Source organism: Bos javanicus, chromosome 3 (genome assembly GCF_032452875.1).
Source record: "Bos javanicus breed banteng chromosome 3, ARS-OSU_banteng_1.0, whole genome shotgun sequence".
In the NCBI taxonomy this organism is placed as follows: Eukaryota; Metazoa; Chordata; class Mammalia; order Artiodactyla; family Bovidae; genus Bos; species Bos javanicus.
This window is the reverse complement of record NC_083870.1, coordinates 25,397,643-25,413,790: the sequence shown is the minus strand read 5'-3', so window position 1 is coordinate 25,413,790 and position 16,148 is coordinate 25,397,643. Positions and strand designations below refer to the sequence as shown.

Below are 16,148 nucleotides of genomic sequence, written 5' to 3'. Positions count from 1 at the left end.
CCAAATGTAACAATTCCTTGACATAGGCCAGCCTACATCAGGTAGAATCCCTCACAGGCCATGGGTTCAGCTCTCAAGATTGCTTGGCCACTAGGATACACCATCCATTATAGCATTTTTAGCCATGATGATTTAGGGAATTGCTATAAACATTTACTTTGCACCAGGACTCAGAACACAAATTTATGTGGTTTGACCACCAGGTGGCAAAAGTTGCCTAAGGAAAGCTATGTACCACCTGCTCTTTAAAAAAAAAAAAAAAAGGCAAAATAAAACAAACAAACAAAAAACCCCTCAGGCCTTATCTCTCTCCTGGCTTATTCTGGCTCTATATTAACTCAAAATGACTTCTTTGTCATACATTTATATTCCAGTAGGACTCACTAATGCCATAATATCTCAAGTTAATTTTTTGCGAGTTAGGCTAATAGGTAAGGGTATATAGAACAGGGAGATAGAGAACCAACCCTAAAGGTAAGGCACCTGCCCTGAAGGTAAGCAACCAGCCCTAGGAAGTCCCAAAGGCAACAAAATTGGGTATGTATAACGATGAAGAAGAGAATATGAGTATGGTTAAACCATCAGATGCATCCCAAGGCATTTCTTAGAACTGAGGAAGCCACAAGACACAGTGGAGGAAGCACTGCTTTGGATCCCTCTTTGGAATCCTGACTTCCTGCTCATATGTGGTTGAACAAGTTACTTAACCCCTCTGAGTCTTTGTTTCCTCATCTTCAGGATTAGGCTATGCTCATACTCACTTAACATCTATTCTTTTATAGCAGTGACCATTTTTTAGAATTTTGAAATAATACAGAAAAGTACAAAGAACTTAAATGCTTGCTATAATGAATAATGATAAAGAAAAGTCCCAGCACTTCAGACAACTTACTCATGGTATTTCACAATCACATTTCTTTATTAAACCTTCATATAATTTCTGACTTTTTGGATTGTTCTGGGGTTTTTTTACACACAATTTACAAATAATAACAGTTTTGCTTCTTTTCAACATTTATAGCTTTATCTCTTTTTCTTACCTTACAGAGTTGGCTAGCATCTCCAAAGTGATACTAGAGTTTACAGTGGATAACCTTCTGATCAAGGGAAACCTTTCAACTTTTCATCTTGATAGATAACGTTTCTTATAGTAAGTTTTAAAATACACTTTATAAGGTAGAGAAGTTTTCTCTCTATTGCTAGTTTGTTTTTCATAAATTGCTATATTTTTTCTCCATCCACTGAGATTACATTTTTCTTAGTGTGTTGACTGATAAATTATATTGATTTTACAATGTATGTGTTTCCTTCTTACAAAAACTTGTCCTGACTATTATGATTTTGTATATTGCTAGATCAGTTTGCTTATGTTTTATTCAGGATTTTGGCATATATGTTCACGAATAACTGAGTTTTAATTTTTGTTGTTGTTGTTGTACTACCCTTGACAGTTTTATTATAAGGCTGATGCTAGTTTCATAAAATGAGAAGAGAATAATCCTTCTATATTTCCTGGAATTAATTTTTGCTAAGATTGGAACTATATTTTGAGTGTTTAGAACTATTATTTTTTGAGTGTTTAATATCACTAGTCAATGAGATTATTTGAGTTTGGCATGTCTTCTTTGGGAAGTTTTTAAATTGACTTAATTTATTTAAATAATTATAAGATAGTCAGGTTTTATATTTCTTCTTGAGTGAATACTTTTCTAGTAATTTACTCATTTCATTTTTCAGTTCAGTTCAGTCGTTTAGTCGTGTCCGACTCTTTGCAACCCCATGAATCGCAGCACGCCAGGCCTCCCTGTCCATCACCAACTCCTGGAGTTCACTCAAACTCACGTCCATTGAGTTGGTGATGCCATCCAGCCATCTCATCCTCTGTCATCCCCTTTTCCTCCTGCCCCCAATCCCTCCCAGCATCAGAGTCTTTTCCAATGAGTCAACTCTTCGAATGAGGTGGCCAAAATACTGGAGTTTCAGCTTTAGCATCATTCCTTCCAAAGAAAACCCAGGACTGATCTCCTTTAAAATGGACTGGTTGGATCTCCTTGCAGTCCAAGGGACTCTCAAGAGTCTTCTCCAACACCACAGTTCAAAAGCATCAATTCTTCAGTGCTCAGCCTTCTTCACAGTCCAACTCTCACATCCATAAATGACCACCGGAAAAACCATAGCCTTGACTAGATGGACCTTTGTTGGCAAAGTAATGTCTCTGCTTTTGAATATGATATCTAGGTTGGTCATAACTTTCCTTCCAAGGAGTAAGCGTCTTTTAATTTCATGGCTGCAGTCACCATCTGCAGTCATTTTGGAGCCCAGAAAAATAAAGTCTGACACTGTTTCCACTGTTTCCCCATCTATTTCCCATGAAGTGATGGGACCAGATGCCATGATCTTTGTTTTCTGAATGTTGAGCTTTAAGCCAACCTTTTCACTCCTCTCTTTCACTTTCATCAACAGGCTTTTTAGTTCCTCTTCACTTTCTGCCATAAGGGTGGTGTCATCTGCACATCTGAGGTTGATATTTCTCCTGGCAATCTTGATTCCAGCTTGTGCTTCTTCCAGCCCAGTGTTTCTCATGATGTACTCTGCATATAAGTTAAATAAGCAGGGTGACAATATACAGCCTTGACGTACTCCTTTTCCTATTTGGAACCAGTCTGTTGTTCCATGTCCAGTTCTAACTGTTGCTTCCTGATCTGCATATAGGTTTCTTAAGAGGCAGGTCAGGTGGTCTGGTATTCCCATCTCTTTCAGAATTTTCCACAGTTTATTGTGAGCCACAGTCAAAGGTTTTGGCATAGTCAATAAAGCAGAAATAGATGTTTTTCTGGAACTCTCTTGCTTTTTTGATGATCCAGCGGATGTTGGCAATTTGACCTCTGGTTCCTCTGCCTTTTCTAAAACCAGCTTGAACATCTGGAAGTTCACAGTTCACGTATTGCTGAAGCCTGGCTTGGAGAATTTTGAGCATTACTTTACTAGCGTGTGAGATGAGTGCAATTGTATGGTAGTTTGAGCATTCTTTGGCATTGCCTTTCTTTGGGATTGGAATGAAAACTGACCTTTTCCAGTCCTGTGGCCACTGCTGAGTTTTCCAAATTTGCTGGCATATTGAGTGCAGCACTTTCATAGCATCATCTTTGGACATACTCAAATAAAGTTACAGATTCTTTACCAACTGAGCTATCAGGGAAGCCCCTTATATCCTTTTACTCTTTTAAATTTCTATAGCACCAAAGGGAAATCTGATTCTTTATTTCCCCAATGATTTTTATTCCTGAAACAATTTTATTTCTAATACAGTAATTCATGCTTCTTTTTGTGATCAGCCATTTACTAAAAAATTTTCAATTTTAAAAATCTTTCAAAGGGCCAAAATTTTCATTTTATTTGTTCTTCCTATTGCATCTATATTTTCCATAATTTCTTTGTGGTTCAAGAACATACTCTGTAGTTTTGATCTGTGAAAATTTATTTTATGATGTAGTATACAGTTAAGGTTTTTAATATAAACATATGTACTTATGATCTCTAAGAAGCTATAGTATTAAGGAGGCCTTAATATAGGCATATGAATAACCATTATAAGTAGTAGGAAATCCCTGGGAGCTCAGCTGGTGAAGAATCCTCCTGCAATGCAGGCGACCCCAGTTGCATTCCTGGTTTGGGAAGATCCCCTGGAGAAGGGATAGGCTACCCACTCCAGTATTCTTGGGCTTCTCTGGTGGCTCAAATGGTAAAGAATCAGCCTTCAATGTGGGAGACCTGGGTTCGACCCCTAGGTTGGGAAGATCCCCTGGAGGGAGGCACAGCAACCTACTCTAATATTCTTGCCTGGAGAATCCTCATGGACAGAGGAGCCTGGTGGGCTACAGTCCATGGGGTTGCAAAGAGTCAGACATGACTGAATGACTAAGCAAAGCACAGCACAGCAGAGTAGGAAATAACTGATGCTATAAAGGAAGCATATATTAGTTATGAGCATGGGAATGGTAAGAAAGGCAGTTCCAGATAAACACATCTAACAAAGCTTCATGGGCGTGTCATTTGAACCTCAGTATAATCAAAAAGACAACTCTAGTGGGAGGTTATTGTGGGGAAAAGTTAGAGATAGAAAAGAGCAGGCTGCCTAGAGGAAATAGGGTCTAATTATATTGACTACAGCATGTGATAAGAGAATAAAAGTGAAAAAGTGGAAAGGGTTTGGGAAAATAATTTGGTACTGCTGAAGAAGTGTATAAAGCAAGCCAAGAAGTTGGGTTCTATTTGTAGGTAGTAGGAAGCCACTGATAGCTGAACAGTAAAGAATCTGCCTACCAATGCAGGAGACACAGTTTTGATCCCTGGATTGGGAAGATCCCTTGGACAAGTAAATGGTAACCCACTCCTGGAACACACTCCAGTATTCTTGCCTAAGAAATCCCATGGACAGAGAGGAGCCTGGCCAGACTACAGTCCATGGGGTCGCAAAAAGAGTCAGACTTGACTTAGCAACAACAACGAGGGAGTCATTGAAGGTTATAAGCAGGGTAATAGCAGAACCATATTTTAAGTAAGTAATCTGAGAGCTGTGTGTAAAACAGCTCAATAAAAATTTAGCCTGATATTCTTCTATGCTTATATATCTCTTAATGTCACAATATTTATTATGATTTATTCTACAATGAGAATAATTACCTGAGCAGGAGAGTGTTCAGGTAAACTGATGTTCATCGAGTATTGATTTTGTACCAAGCTCTGTACTACACAGTTCATTGCTATTGGGGGTAATTTTGGATAATTTTTTTTGCATATAATCACAATAACCCTATGAAACACTAATGATAAAAGTTTTAATTCTGGTCACTGTACTATATTTACAAAGGTAGTACGAGTCACTTAAGAGGCCTTATGATACATTGAAAAACAAGGGTTGAAATAATGAGGACTTACTCTACAGATAATAAATGCGAGAGAGGGTGTGGAGAAAAGAGAACCTTCCTAAACTATTGATGAGAATGGAAATTGGTAAATAAACCCACTATGGAGAATAGTATGGAGGTTCCTTATAAAACTAAGAATAGTTACCATATGATCCAGCAATCCCACTCCTAGGCATACTATCTAGGCAAAACTATAATTCAAGAGATGCATCATCCCTATGTTCATAGCAGCACTGTTCACAATAGCCAAGACATGGCAGCAACCTAAATGTCCATCAGCAGATAAATGGATAAACAAAACACACATATAGGCATATATATAATATACACAATGGAATACTACTCAACCATAAAAAGTATGAAATAATGTCATTTGCAGTAACATTGATGAACCTAGATTATCACATTAAGTGAAATAAGGCAGAGAAAAACAAATATATAATGTAACTTATATGTGGAATCCAAAAAATGATGCAGATGAATTTATTTACAAAACAGAAATAGATTTCCAATATAGAAAAAAAAACTTGGGGAGAGGAGGATAAATTCGGAGTTTGGGATCAGCAGATACACACTACCACATATAAAACAGATAAATGACAAGGACTACTATGTAGCACAGGGAACAATATTCAGTGTCTTGTAATAACCTATAATGCAAAAAAATATGAAAAAATATATGACTGAATCAATCTGCTGTATAATAAAAGCACTGTAAATCAATTCTACTTCAATAAATTTTTTTTAAATGAGTAGTTACTGAATAACACTCAGTAACAAAGTTTAATTAATAAAACAATATGAACCAGTTTTTCAACTGAAATAGGGAGGCATTTAAATACTGTATCTTGAATGTTTTTGGTTTATACATTCTATATCAGTATCTATACACACACACACACACACACACATATTTGCTCACCCAGAGTTTCAGGTTGGAGCTGAGACTTCAAGTTTCTCTCCTGCTCTGTTGGTTCTCTATTATCAGAGTCTAAGGATTTCTTGTTACTACCAGGCTGACGACAATCTGATGGTTCTTTGTTGAGCGCATCATCTGGCATAGGTGTTGACCAATTCTGATTCAGAAATAAAATTCTGTCTTTGGCTCCATCATCTAGGCAGAGTAAAGAGGATCCATAAGATACAATACTAGACAAATCGACAATCATATAATGCAAGAATGCCTTTTGCTCCCTCCAGGCAGTGTACCTGTTTGCTGTTTGGCTTCTTGGGTATTCATTTTCATGATGTATTGTTGCCTTATCTGTTTAGCAAATCTGGCAGGGTTGTCCCATGGTATGTTGAACATCTCAGAATCTGTCCCATACATCATCTTAGAATGCTTTAGATTCCCATCTTCATCAACCTCAGAGAGTTTCAGGCTCTCAAATGTAAACACTTTGAAGGCTCGTTCTACTTCATTCCAGCTCAAGACTTCTGTAAGAAAGCAGACCCGTGCTTTTAGAAATGCTCTTTATTACCATATAGTACAGGGGCAATGGGGTGGGGTGGTCAGTCCACCAGAAAGACAAGAGTCACGCCAGAATGCATGTTGACCTGACTTTACACATGGGCACCCCAATTCTGCAACAAATATTACAGGCAACAAATAAGAAACTTACACAATTAAGATATATCAAGATGATGCCCACAAACTGCTTCATAGATGAATGAACATGAGGTGTCCAGATTGATTCACACTGACTTTCCAGAGTATTGGCTGAATATGTTTAAAACTTGTCATTTTTTTTCATAGAGAATAGACTTGTGGTTGCCAAAGGGGAGAAAGATGAGGGAAAGATAGTTTGGGAGTTTGGGGTTAGTAGATGCAAACTATTACATATAGAATGGGTAAACAAGGTCATCTTGCTTAGTACAGGAAACTGTATTCAGTACTCTGAAATGGAACAGAATGCAAAAAAGAATGTATATATGTATATAACTGAGTCACTTTTTCTGTATAGCAGAAATTGGTACAAGATTGTAAATCAACTACACATTTATACATTAAGAAAATGTCATTTTGGCTAACAAACACATGAAAAGATGCTCAACATCACTCATTATCAGAGAAATGAAAATCAAGACCACTATGAGGTACCATTTCACACCAGTCAGAATGGCTGCGATCAAAAGTCTACAAATAATAAATGTTGGAGAGGGTGTGGAGGAAAGGGAACCCTCTTACACTGTTGGTGGGAATGCAAACTAGTACAGCCACTATGGAGAACAGTGTGGAGATTCCTTAAAAAACTGGAAATAGAACTGCCTTATGATCCAGCAGTCCCACTGCTGGGCATACACACTGAGGAAACCAGAAGGGAAAGAGACACCTGTACCCCAATGTTCATTGCAGCACTGTTTATAATAGCCAGGACATGGAAGCAACCTAGATGTCCATCAGCAGATGAATGGATAAGAAAGCTGTGGTACATATACACAATGGAGTATTACTCAGCCATTAAAAAGAATACATTTGAATCAGTTCTAATGAGGTGGATGAAACTGGAGCCTATTATACAGAGTGAAGTAAGCCAGAAGGAAAAACACCAATACAGTATACTAACGCATATATATGGAATTTAGAAAGATGATAACAATAACCCTGTGTACGAGACAGCAAAAGTGACGCTGATGTATGGAACAGTCTTATGGACTGTGTGGGAGAGGGAGAGGGTGGGAAGATTTGGGACAATGGCATTGAAACATGTAAAATATCATGTATGAAACGAGATGCCAGTCCAGGTTCAATGCACGATACTGGATGCTTGGGGCTAGTGCACTGGGACGACCCAGAGGGATGGTAAGGAGGGTTCAGGATGGGGAGCACATGTACACCTGTGATGGATTCATTTTGATATTTGGCAAAACTAATACAATTATGTAAAGTTTAAAAATAAAATAAAATTTAAAAAAAATAAATAAATTACCTTAAGGCATGGGGGAAAAAAAAGAAAGAAAATGTCATTTTAAGCAAAAGTATCTTTTGCTGCTGTTGTAATTTAACACAGAATTTACTCATTTGTGTCTAATATAGGCTGTTAATTTAGTAGGCTTTTCTGTTCACTCAGGCTTAGAAAAGGCATCTTTCCCCCCAATAAACTGGTATAGAACTTTTCATAATTTTATTTCAAAGGTTATCAGCCTTCAAGGGGCTATATTAATTTGGGTATTTAATATTTATAGAATTTGTATGTTCACTCGCTCATGCATTCATTTTTGTTTTCTATGTGCTAGGCTTTATGCTCTATTTTTCTTTGCCTGACATTGAAAGAAAAGATTTGGTTCAGCACTTCAAAAGTTCAAGACAGAGAGGTAGGAGGTAGTATTAACAAACAATCATGGAATTCAGTGAGGGAAAGTGAATGACAGGGACAGATCAAAGAATCAGAGGTCACCTCTCTTCTTCCCCTCCAACAGAGAAGAGTGTAGCGGGGAGGTGACTTTTGGAAAAAACCACAAGGAAATTCAGGAGAGAGACACGACAAAGGCAAAGGTGACGAAACTGAGTTTGTTCCTTCATTCATTTCACAAACGTTTTTTGAGCACCTACTAGTGGTCAATGACTTTAATAAAAGGACTACAGGAGCAAACATCAGTGAACTCCTAACTTTATAGAGTATCTATTTTAGCAGTTGGGAACACAGAATAAACAGGTAATTGTATACTCTATCAGAAACACCAAGAAGAGTAAAGCCAGATGAGGGGATAAGCAGTAATAATGACTGGGGAGGGACTTTATATTTTATATAAAGAAGTCAGAGCAAGGGCTTCCCAGGTAGCTCAGATGGTAGAGAATCTGCCTGCAATGCAGGAGACACAGGTGTGGTCCCTAGGTAGGGAAAAATGCCCTGGAGAAGGCAATAGTAACCCACTCCAGTATTCTTGCCTGGGAAATCCCATGGACAGAGGGGCCTCGTGGGCTATATTCTGTGGGATCGCAAAATAGCTGGACACAACTTAGCAACTAAACAACAACAAATATCGGAGCAGAGTCCTGTAAAGAAGTAAAGCAAAAACAAGAAAGAAGTGGGGGAGTCATAGCACTGTCTGGGAGTAGAGTGATGGAGGCAGGGGAGGGAAATAGCTAGTGCAGAGGTGGAGGCAGGGGTGTGATGGACTTGTCCAAGGAAGCACAGTGAGGTCAGTGAGATGGAGTGGAGTGGAACAACGAGAATTTGACTGAGGATGGGCTTAAAAAGTTTAGATTTTACTTTGAGGGAAATGGGTGATCACGAGGGGTTTTGAGCCAAGAAGGAACAGGATCTGACTAACCTTTTGGAAGGGTCATTCCTGCTATTACGTGAAGGAAAGACTGTAGGTAAAAAGGGGAAAGCTTGGAGACCAACTGGAAAATTACTGAAATAGTTCAAGTGAGAGGTGGTGCCTGATTGGGCTGGGCTGGTAGCGAGAGATGTGGTGGGACTGGTTGTGGGGCATAAAAAAAGAACCAGGGATGACGCTAAGGTTTTGGTAGGAAAGAGTTGCTATTTACTGAAATAAAGAGCACTGTGAAGGAACAATTTTCAAGGAAATTAAGAATTTGGACCTATTAAGCATTAAGAAATCTGCCTGTAATGCCAGAGACCCCAGTTAGATTTGGGGGTCAGGAAGATCCGTTGGAAAAGGGATAGGCTACCCACTCTAGTATTCTTGGGCTTCTCTTGTGGCTCAGCTGGTAAAGAATCCATCTGCAATGTGGGAGGCCTGGGTTCAATCCCCGGGTTGGGAAGATCCCCTGGAGAAGGGAAAGGCTACCCACTCCAGTATTCTGGCCTGGAGAATTCCATGGACTGTATAGTACATGGGGTCGCAAAGAGTTGGACACGACTGAGCAACTTTCACTTAAACATGAAGAAGGATCAAAGAGGAAGGAGAGGTGGAGGAACAAGGCTTCGGGACGGGACATACGAGCAGGATGTATATATGGGCAGTTTCGGCGATGGCAACAAAAATAAGAATCTTGTGTACTTTACAATGTGGGGAATACAGCCAATATTTTATAATAAATATAACTGGAGTGTGACCTTTGAAAAATTGTATAAAAAAGAATATGTGTTACACATTTTCCCCATAAAAGACAAAAGCAAATGTTAGCATACTAATCATCCTCTTCTTATCCTTGGTTTCCTTTTCTTTTTAAACTTAAATTATCTAGGAGGCTGTTCCATATCATGATAGAGATAGCCCTCCAGGTTGTTAAGATACATGATCTTGTACCACACAGGTGTCTGATATTTTAATGAGAGATTTTGATGGGATGGTTTGTTTCTAATATTTTGCTACTGTGAAAAATGATTCAATACTCAATACATGTACGTTTTAATATTAAAAAAAAAAAAAAGAATCCTGTGCTGTGTGTAGAAGCAAGGTAGAGAGAGAATGAGATCATATCACAAGGCAGAAGGAGAAGAGGAAAGGTCAGATGCTCTCAGGACACCAGGAAGAGGATGATTATGGAAATAGATGACACACCCAGGCCCACTAGGCAACACCCATTTCCATGAGGTGACAGCAAGACCGTATTAAAAATTTTCTTTTTTTTTCAGTCTCTTCAGTAAGTGGTGCTGGGAAAACCGGACAGCTAATGTGTAAAAGAATAAAATTAGAACACTTCCTAATACTATACACAAAAATAAACTCAAAATGGGTTAAATACCTATAGACCAGAAACTATAAAACTCTTAAAGGAAAACATAGGCAGAATACTCTTTGACATAAACGGCAGCAAGATCCTCTATGACACACCCCCTAGAGTAATGGAAATAAAGACAGAATAAACAAATGGGACCTAATTAAACTTAAAAGCTTTTGCACAGCAAAGGAAACCATAAACAAGATGAGATGACAACCCTCAGAATGGGAGAAAATAATCGCAAACAAAGCAACTGACAAAGCATTACTCTCCAAAATACACAAGCAATTCATGTAGTTCAGAATTAGAAAAGCAAACAACCCAATCAAAGAACTGAGCAGAAGGCTTAAGCAGACATTTCTCCAAAGAAGACATACAGATTCATAAATACATGAAAAAATGCTCAATAGCACTCATTATTAGCAAAATGCAAATCAAAAGTACAATGAGGTATCACCTCACACTGGTCAGAATGTGCTGCTGTGTAGTTGCTAAATCATGTCCAACTCTTTCTGCAACCCCATGGACCGTAGCCCACCAGGCTCCTCTGTCCATGGCATTTCCCAGGCAAAGATAGACATTTCTTTCTCCAGGGGATCTTCCTGACCCAAGGATCAAACCCACATTTCTTGTATTGGCAGGCAGGTTCTTTACCACTGAGACATTGCCTCACACTGGTCAGAATGGCCCACATCAAAAAATCTACAAACAATTAATGTTGGACGGGATGTGGAGAAAAGGGAACCTCTCTTGCAGAGTTTGTGGGAATATAAATTGATACAGCCACTATGGAGAACAGTATGGAGATTTCTTAAACTAGGAATAAAACTACCATTATGACCCAGTAATCTCACTACTGGGCATATACTCTGAAGAAACCGTAATTCAAAAAACACAGTCTACAAGCAATAAATGCTGGAGAGGGTGTGGAGAAAAGGGAACCCTCTTACACTGTTGGTGGGAATGCAAACTAGTACAGCCACTATGGAGAACAGTGTGGAGATTCCTTAAGAAACTGGAAATAGAACTGCCTTATGATCCAGCAATCCCACTGCTGGGCATACACACTGAGGAAACCAGAATTGAAAGAGACACGTGTACCCCAATGTTCATCGCAGCACTGTTTATAATAGCCAGGACATGGAAGCAACCTAGATGTCCATCAGCAGATGAATGGATTAGAAAGCTGTGGTACATATACACAATGGAGTATTACTCAGCCATTAAAAGGAATACATTTGAATCAGTTCTAATGAGGTGGATGAAACTGGAGCCTATTATACAGAGTGAAGTAAGCCAGAAAGAAAAACACCAATACAGTATACTAACGCGTATATATGGAATTTAGAAAGATGGTAACAATAACCCTGTATACAAGACAGCAAAAGAGACACTGATGTATAGAACAGTCTTTTGGACTCTGTGGGAGAGGGAGAGGGTGGGATGATTTGGGAGAATGGCATGGAAACATGTATAATATCATATATGAAATGAGTTACCAGTCCAGGTTCGATGCACGATACTGGATGCTTGGGGCTGGTGCACTAGGATGACCCAGAGGGATGGTACAGGGAGGGAAGAGGGAGGAGGGTTCAGGATGGGGAACACGTGTATACCTGTGGTGGATTCATGTTGATGTATGGCAAAACCAATACAATATTGTAAAGTTTAAAAATAAAATTAAAAAAACACATGTACCCCAATGTTCATTGCAACACTATTTATAATAGCTAGGACATGTCCTAGATGTCTATCAACAGATGAATGGATAAAGAAGTGGTGGTGTATATTTATATGTATGTATGTGTACATATATATATGTACACACACACACACACACACACGAGAATATTACTCAGCCATAAAAGGAACCAATTTGAATCAGTTGTAGTGAGGTGGATGAACCTAGAGCCTGTTATACACAGTGAAGTAAGTCAGAAAAAGACCAAATATCATATATTAGTGAATACATGTGGAATCTAGAAAAATGGGACTGATGAATCTATTTGCAGGGCAGGAATAGAGATGCAGATGTAGAGAACAGACTTGTGGGCACAACAGGAGAAGGAGAAGGTGGGACCAACTGAGAGAATGTCATGGAAACATATGCATTACCATGTGTTAAAACAGTTAGTGGGAAGCTGCTATGTAACATAGGAAGCTCCATCCAGGGCTCTGTGATAACCTAGAGGGGTGGGATGGGGTGGGAGTTGGGAGGGAGGATCAAGAGGGAGGGGACATACGATACTTATGACTGATTTATGTTGTTGTATGGAAGAAACCAACACATCATTGTAAAGCAATTATTCTTGAATTAAAATTTTTAAAAATCTGACTATTACTAAGGCTACTAAAAAAATGAAAAAAAGAAATCAAAGTACAAACATTTCATAATTGTCTTAGAGTTAGATGAAAGGAGAAGGAAGAATCTGCACATTTTTTTTTATCTAGATCAAATCAAGATGTCTATGTAATTTCCTATTTCTTCTTATAAGCAGTAATATATCTGCCTATTGCTTCAGCTGGAAATAAGATTTGTGTTTCAGGAAATGATTGTCTTTATCTTAAAATCCCCATGAGCTCTGCAATAAGAAGCTGATTTTAGATATTTTTAATGACCCTTCTTTCTACTATCCTTAAAGAACAGACAACACACCTTCCTATTGTGAGAGATGAACTGGAGTTAACACTTAGCATATGGCTCAGCGAGTAAAGAATCCACCTGCAATGCAGGAGACACAGGAGACATGGGTTCAATTCCTGGGTCGGGAAGATCCCTTGGAGGAGGAAATGACGACCCACTCCAGTATTCTTGCCTGGGAAATCCCATACACAGAGGAGCCTGGAAGGCCACAGTCCAAAGGGTCACAAAGAGTCAGACGCCACTGAGCACACGTGCATACACACCACACCAAGGCGTACATGCTACCCACAAGGGGTGCTCTCAGCTCTCCTCTTAACTAGAATGGGGACTGCTATGTCATCGCCAATCATGTTAATAAGTAGACGGGGCGAGGGGGTGTTGGGAGGCGGGGAGGAGGAAGAAAGAAGGGGATTACTCTTGTCGTAGAAACACAGCAGAATGAAAACCCAGGGCATCAAACTGAAGAATGTTATAGTTATCATCCTGCTGTTAATGACATTATTCAAAATAAAAAGAAACTGTAGTCAATCAAAATACTCCCCAGCCTCTGAAAGGACAAGAATAAAAATCTTTTTGCAGATGGGTGTATAATCATTAGAGGCACACATGACCATCAATGAATGGGTTTAAGCTACAAGGAAGCAATGTACTCACCACTTGTACAAAAGTGCATGAGCTCATGAATTGTAGCTAGACGCTTCGTGCTATTCCATGGCGGGGGCAGAGGGAATTTAAGAAATTCCCACAGTGGCAACTTGGACTGCATCTCTTGTTCAATTTGAACTGGATCAAAATTCTTTAGGTCCTGATGAAAAAGAGCAATGTGACAGAAGATGTTAAAATAAGCTGTCAACTGCCTTATGCATATGGAGAAGGCAAAACATGATACCTTTGCTCTCATTATCTGGGAACAGGGGAAATCAGTGGTAATTGGGGAAGACAAATTGTTGGTATTTTGCTGAAGGTCAAAAAAGCTACTTCTCACTTTGCCAGAGATTCTTGGTGCACAGAAATGATGGATTCCTTATTCACAGGGACAAACTGCCAAAGTCTCAAATATATTCCTGCCTCCCTTCTTAGACTCTTTTCTTGCCTCCACTAGTTTTTTTCTTCCTTTCATATTAGCAGATATATAAAGCACATAACTATAAGGTTTTAATACATATTTGGCGTAGCTGCAATGAATTTAATGGTTCATTGGCCCTCTATACGTGGGCCAGTTTTCTTTGCTGATGTACTTTTTCCTTCATTCATGTCCAGTTTCCAAGCTCTTACTTTGCAGGTTATCTACTTTGTAGATTACTTTTAATTAGCATTGGTAAAGCTATCCAATTAAGATTTCTACCACTGAATAATTGCAAATGAGCTCCCTTGCATCAATTATCCTCTGGGTAACTTGGTCAATTATTACCTTTAGCATGTACTTCTTGTGGGCGTGGGCATCGTGATAGTTAAGCAGGAGAGGGCCTGTGGGCACTGGTTTGCTTTCATTTTCTTCTTCAGATAAGAATATTTCATGGAGATTCTATTCAAATTAAAATAATGATTTTAAGAGAGAATTCATACTTTTCAAAGCATGCATACTTTTTGGATTTCTCATACCATCTGACCTTTTTCTCTCTCTCTGTCAGACAGAGAGAGGGCAGGATGGAAACAATGTGAGCTGCTATTCTGTAGTCCAACCCATCTGCCCTGGGAGGTGGCTCTACCAGACTTGGTGGGACAAGATCTTCTTCACTTGCCACAACCTGTTGATATAAAGAGTTGGGAGAAAAGAAAGTCACTCAGTTGTATCCGACTCTTTGTGACCCCATGGACTATGTACAGTCCATGGAATTCTCCAGGCCAGAATACCAGAGTGGGTAGCCTTTCCCTTCTCCAGGGGATCTTCTCAACCCAGGGATTGAACCCAGGTCTCCCACATTGCAAGCAGATTCTTTACCAGTTGAGCCACAAGGGAAGCCCAAGAACACTGAAGTGGGTAGCCTATCCCTTCTCCAGTGGATCTTCCTGACCCAGGAATCCAACCAGGGTCTCCTGCATTGCAGGTAGATTCTTTACCAAGTGAGCTATCAGGGAAAAGTTGGGAAGTATTAGTTTTAATGGTCAGCGCTTTATTGATATTTATGTATTTTGGTTTTTTTTAGTAAAAAGAAGGCAGTTTCTACCCAAAAGTATGGTGATTATACAAAGTGGCTATATAATTAACCAGTGACTACCAAAATAAAAGGGATCATGTTTATAACCTATGTACTGAAGTATAATTTTAATGCCTACATTAGAATAGACAACACAAAATCCAAATACTAAAAAAGAAAATTTACCATAATAGAAATCAAAATAACAATATTAATATATTTTTAAATGATTCATTCTTTCTCTTAAAGCACTCAAAACCTTGATTTCATATCTTTGGATTCAATAAATATTTATTGAATGCCTACCACATGCCAAGCATGTGTGGGGCACTTTCAAATACATTATCTCATTTAAGCCTCACAGCAATATTGCCAAGCAGGTATTATTTCCTATTTATAAATGGAACTAGGGTGAGTGAAATTAGGGGCCTGGCCCTAATTAGTAGTTCAAAAACTAATTTGGATACTAAAAAGTAGTCCAAAATTACTTAGTGGGTGGAACTGGGGGTTCAGGTTAAATCCCCAAGATAGAAAAGTTATAGACAGTGAGATCAATTAAGGGTAATATTCCGCTTTTTATGGGGAAAGTGAGGCCTAGAAATATTGATCATCTTGTTCAATTTTACATGGTAAACAAAAAAGTTGAAATGGAATCAAGATCGGCACCTAATTTATAATTGTTCTCTTCACCTTAGATACTGAAATCACCCTCTGATTTCACGCCCCTCTGCAGGAGTTCTCAACCTTGAAACTTAGGCATTTGGACTAGATGCTTTTTGTCATGGGGGCTGTCTTGTGCGCTC

The 16,148-nt window shown here is 38.9% G+C and overlaps 1 protein-coding gene across 6 annotated transcripts in view; it reads right to left on the bottom strand.

The window, feature by feature from the left end:
- SPAG17 (sperm associated antigen 17) overlaps nucleotides 1-16,148 on the bottom strand; it is a 252,618-nt gene that overhangs the window by 145,134 nt on the left and 91,336 nt on the right. For all 6 annotated transcript variants that reach the window (XR_009734982.1, XM_061409692.1, XM_061409687.1 and 3 more), the window contains 5 exons: nucleotides 14,818-14,955; nucleotides 14,619-14,732; nucleotides 13,862-14,012; nucleotides 6,138-6,365; nucleotides 5,851-6,042 (listed from right to left, as the gene is read on the bottom strand). Coding sequence is in view for 5 of the 6 variants with exons in the window: in XM_061409692.1 (XP_061265676.1) it covers nucleotides 5,851-6,042; nucleotides 6,138-6,365; nucleotides 13,862-14,012; nucleotides 14,619-14,732; nucleotides 14,818-14,955 (823 nt within the window). In the remaining variant the exon portion in view is untranslated. The remainder of the gene's footprint in view (nucleotides 1-5,850; nucleotides 6,043-6,137; nucleotides 6,366-13,861; nucleotides 14,013-14,618; nucleotides 14,733-14,817; nucleotides 14,956-16,148) is intronic.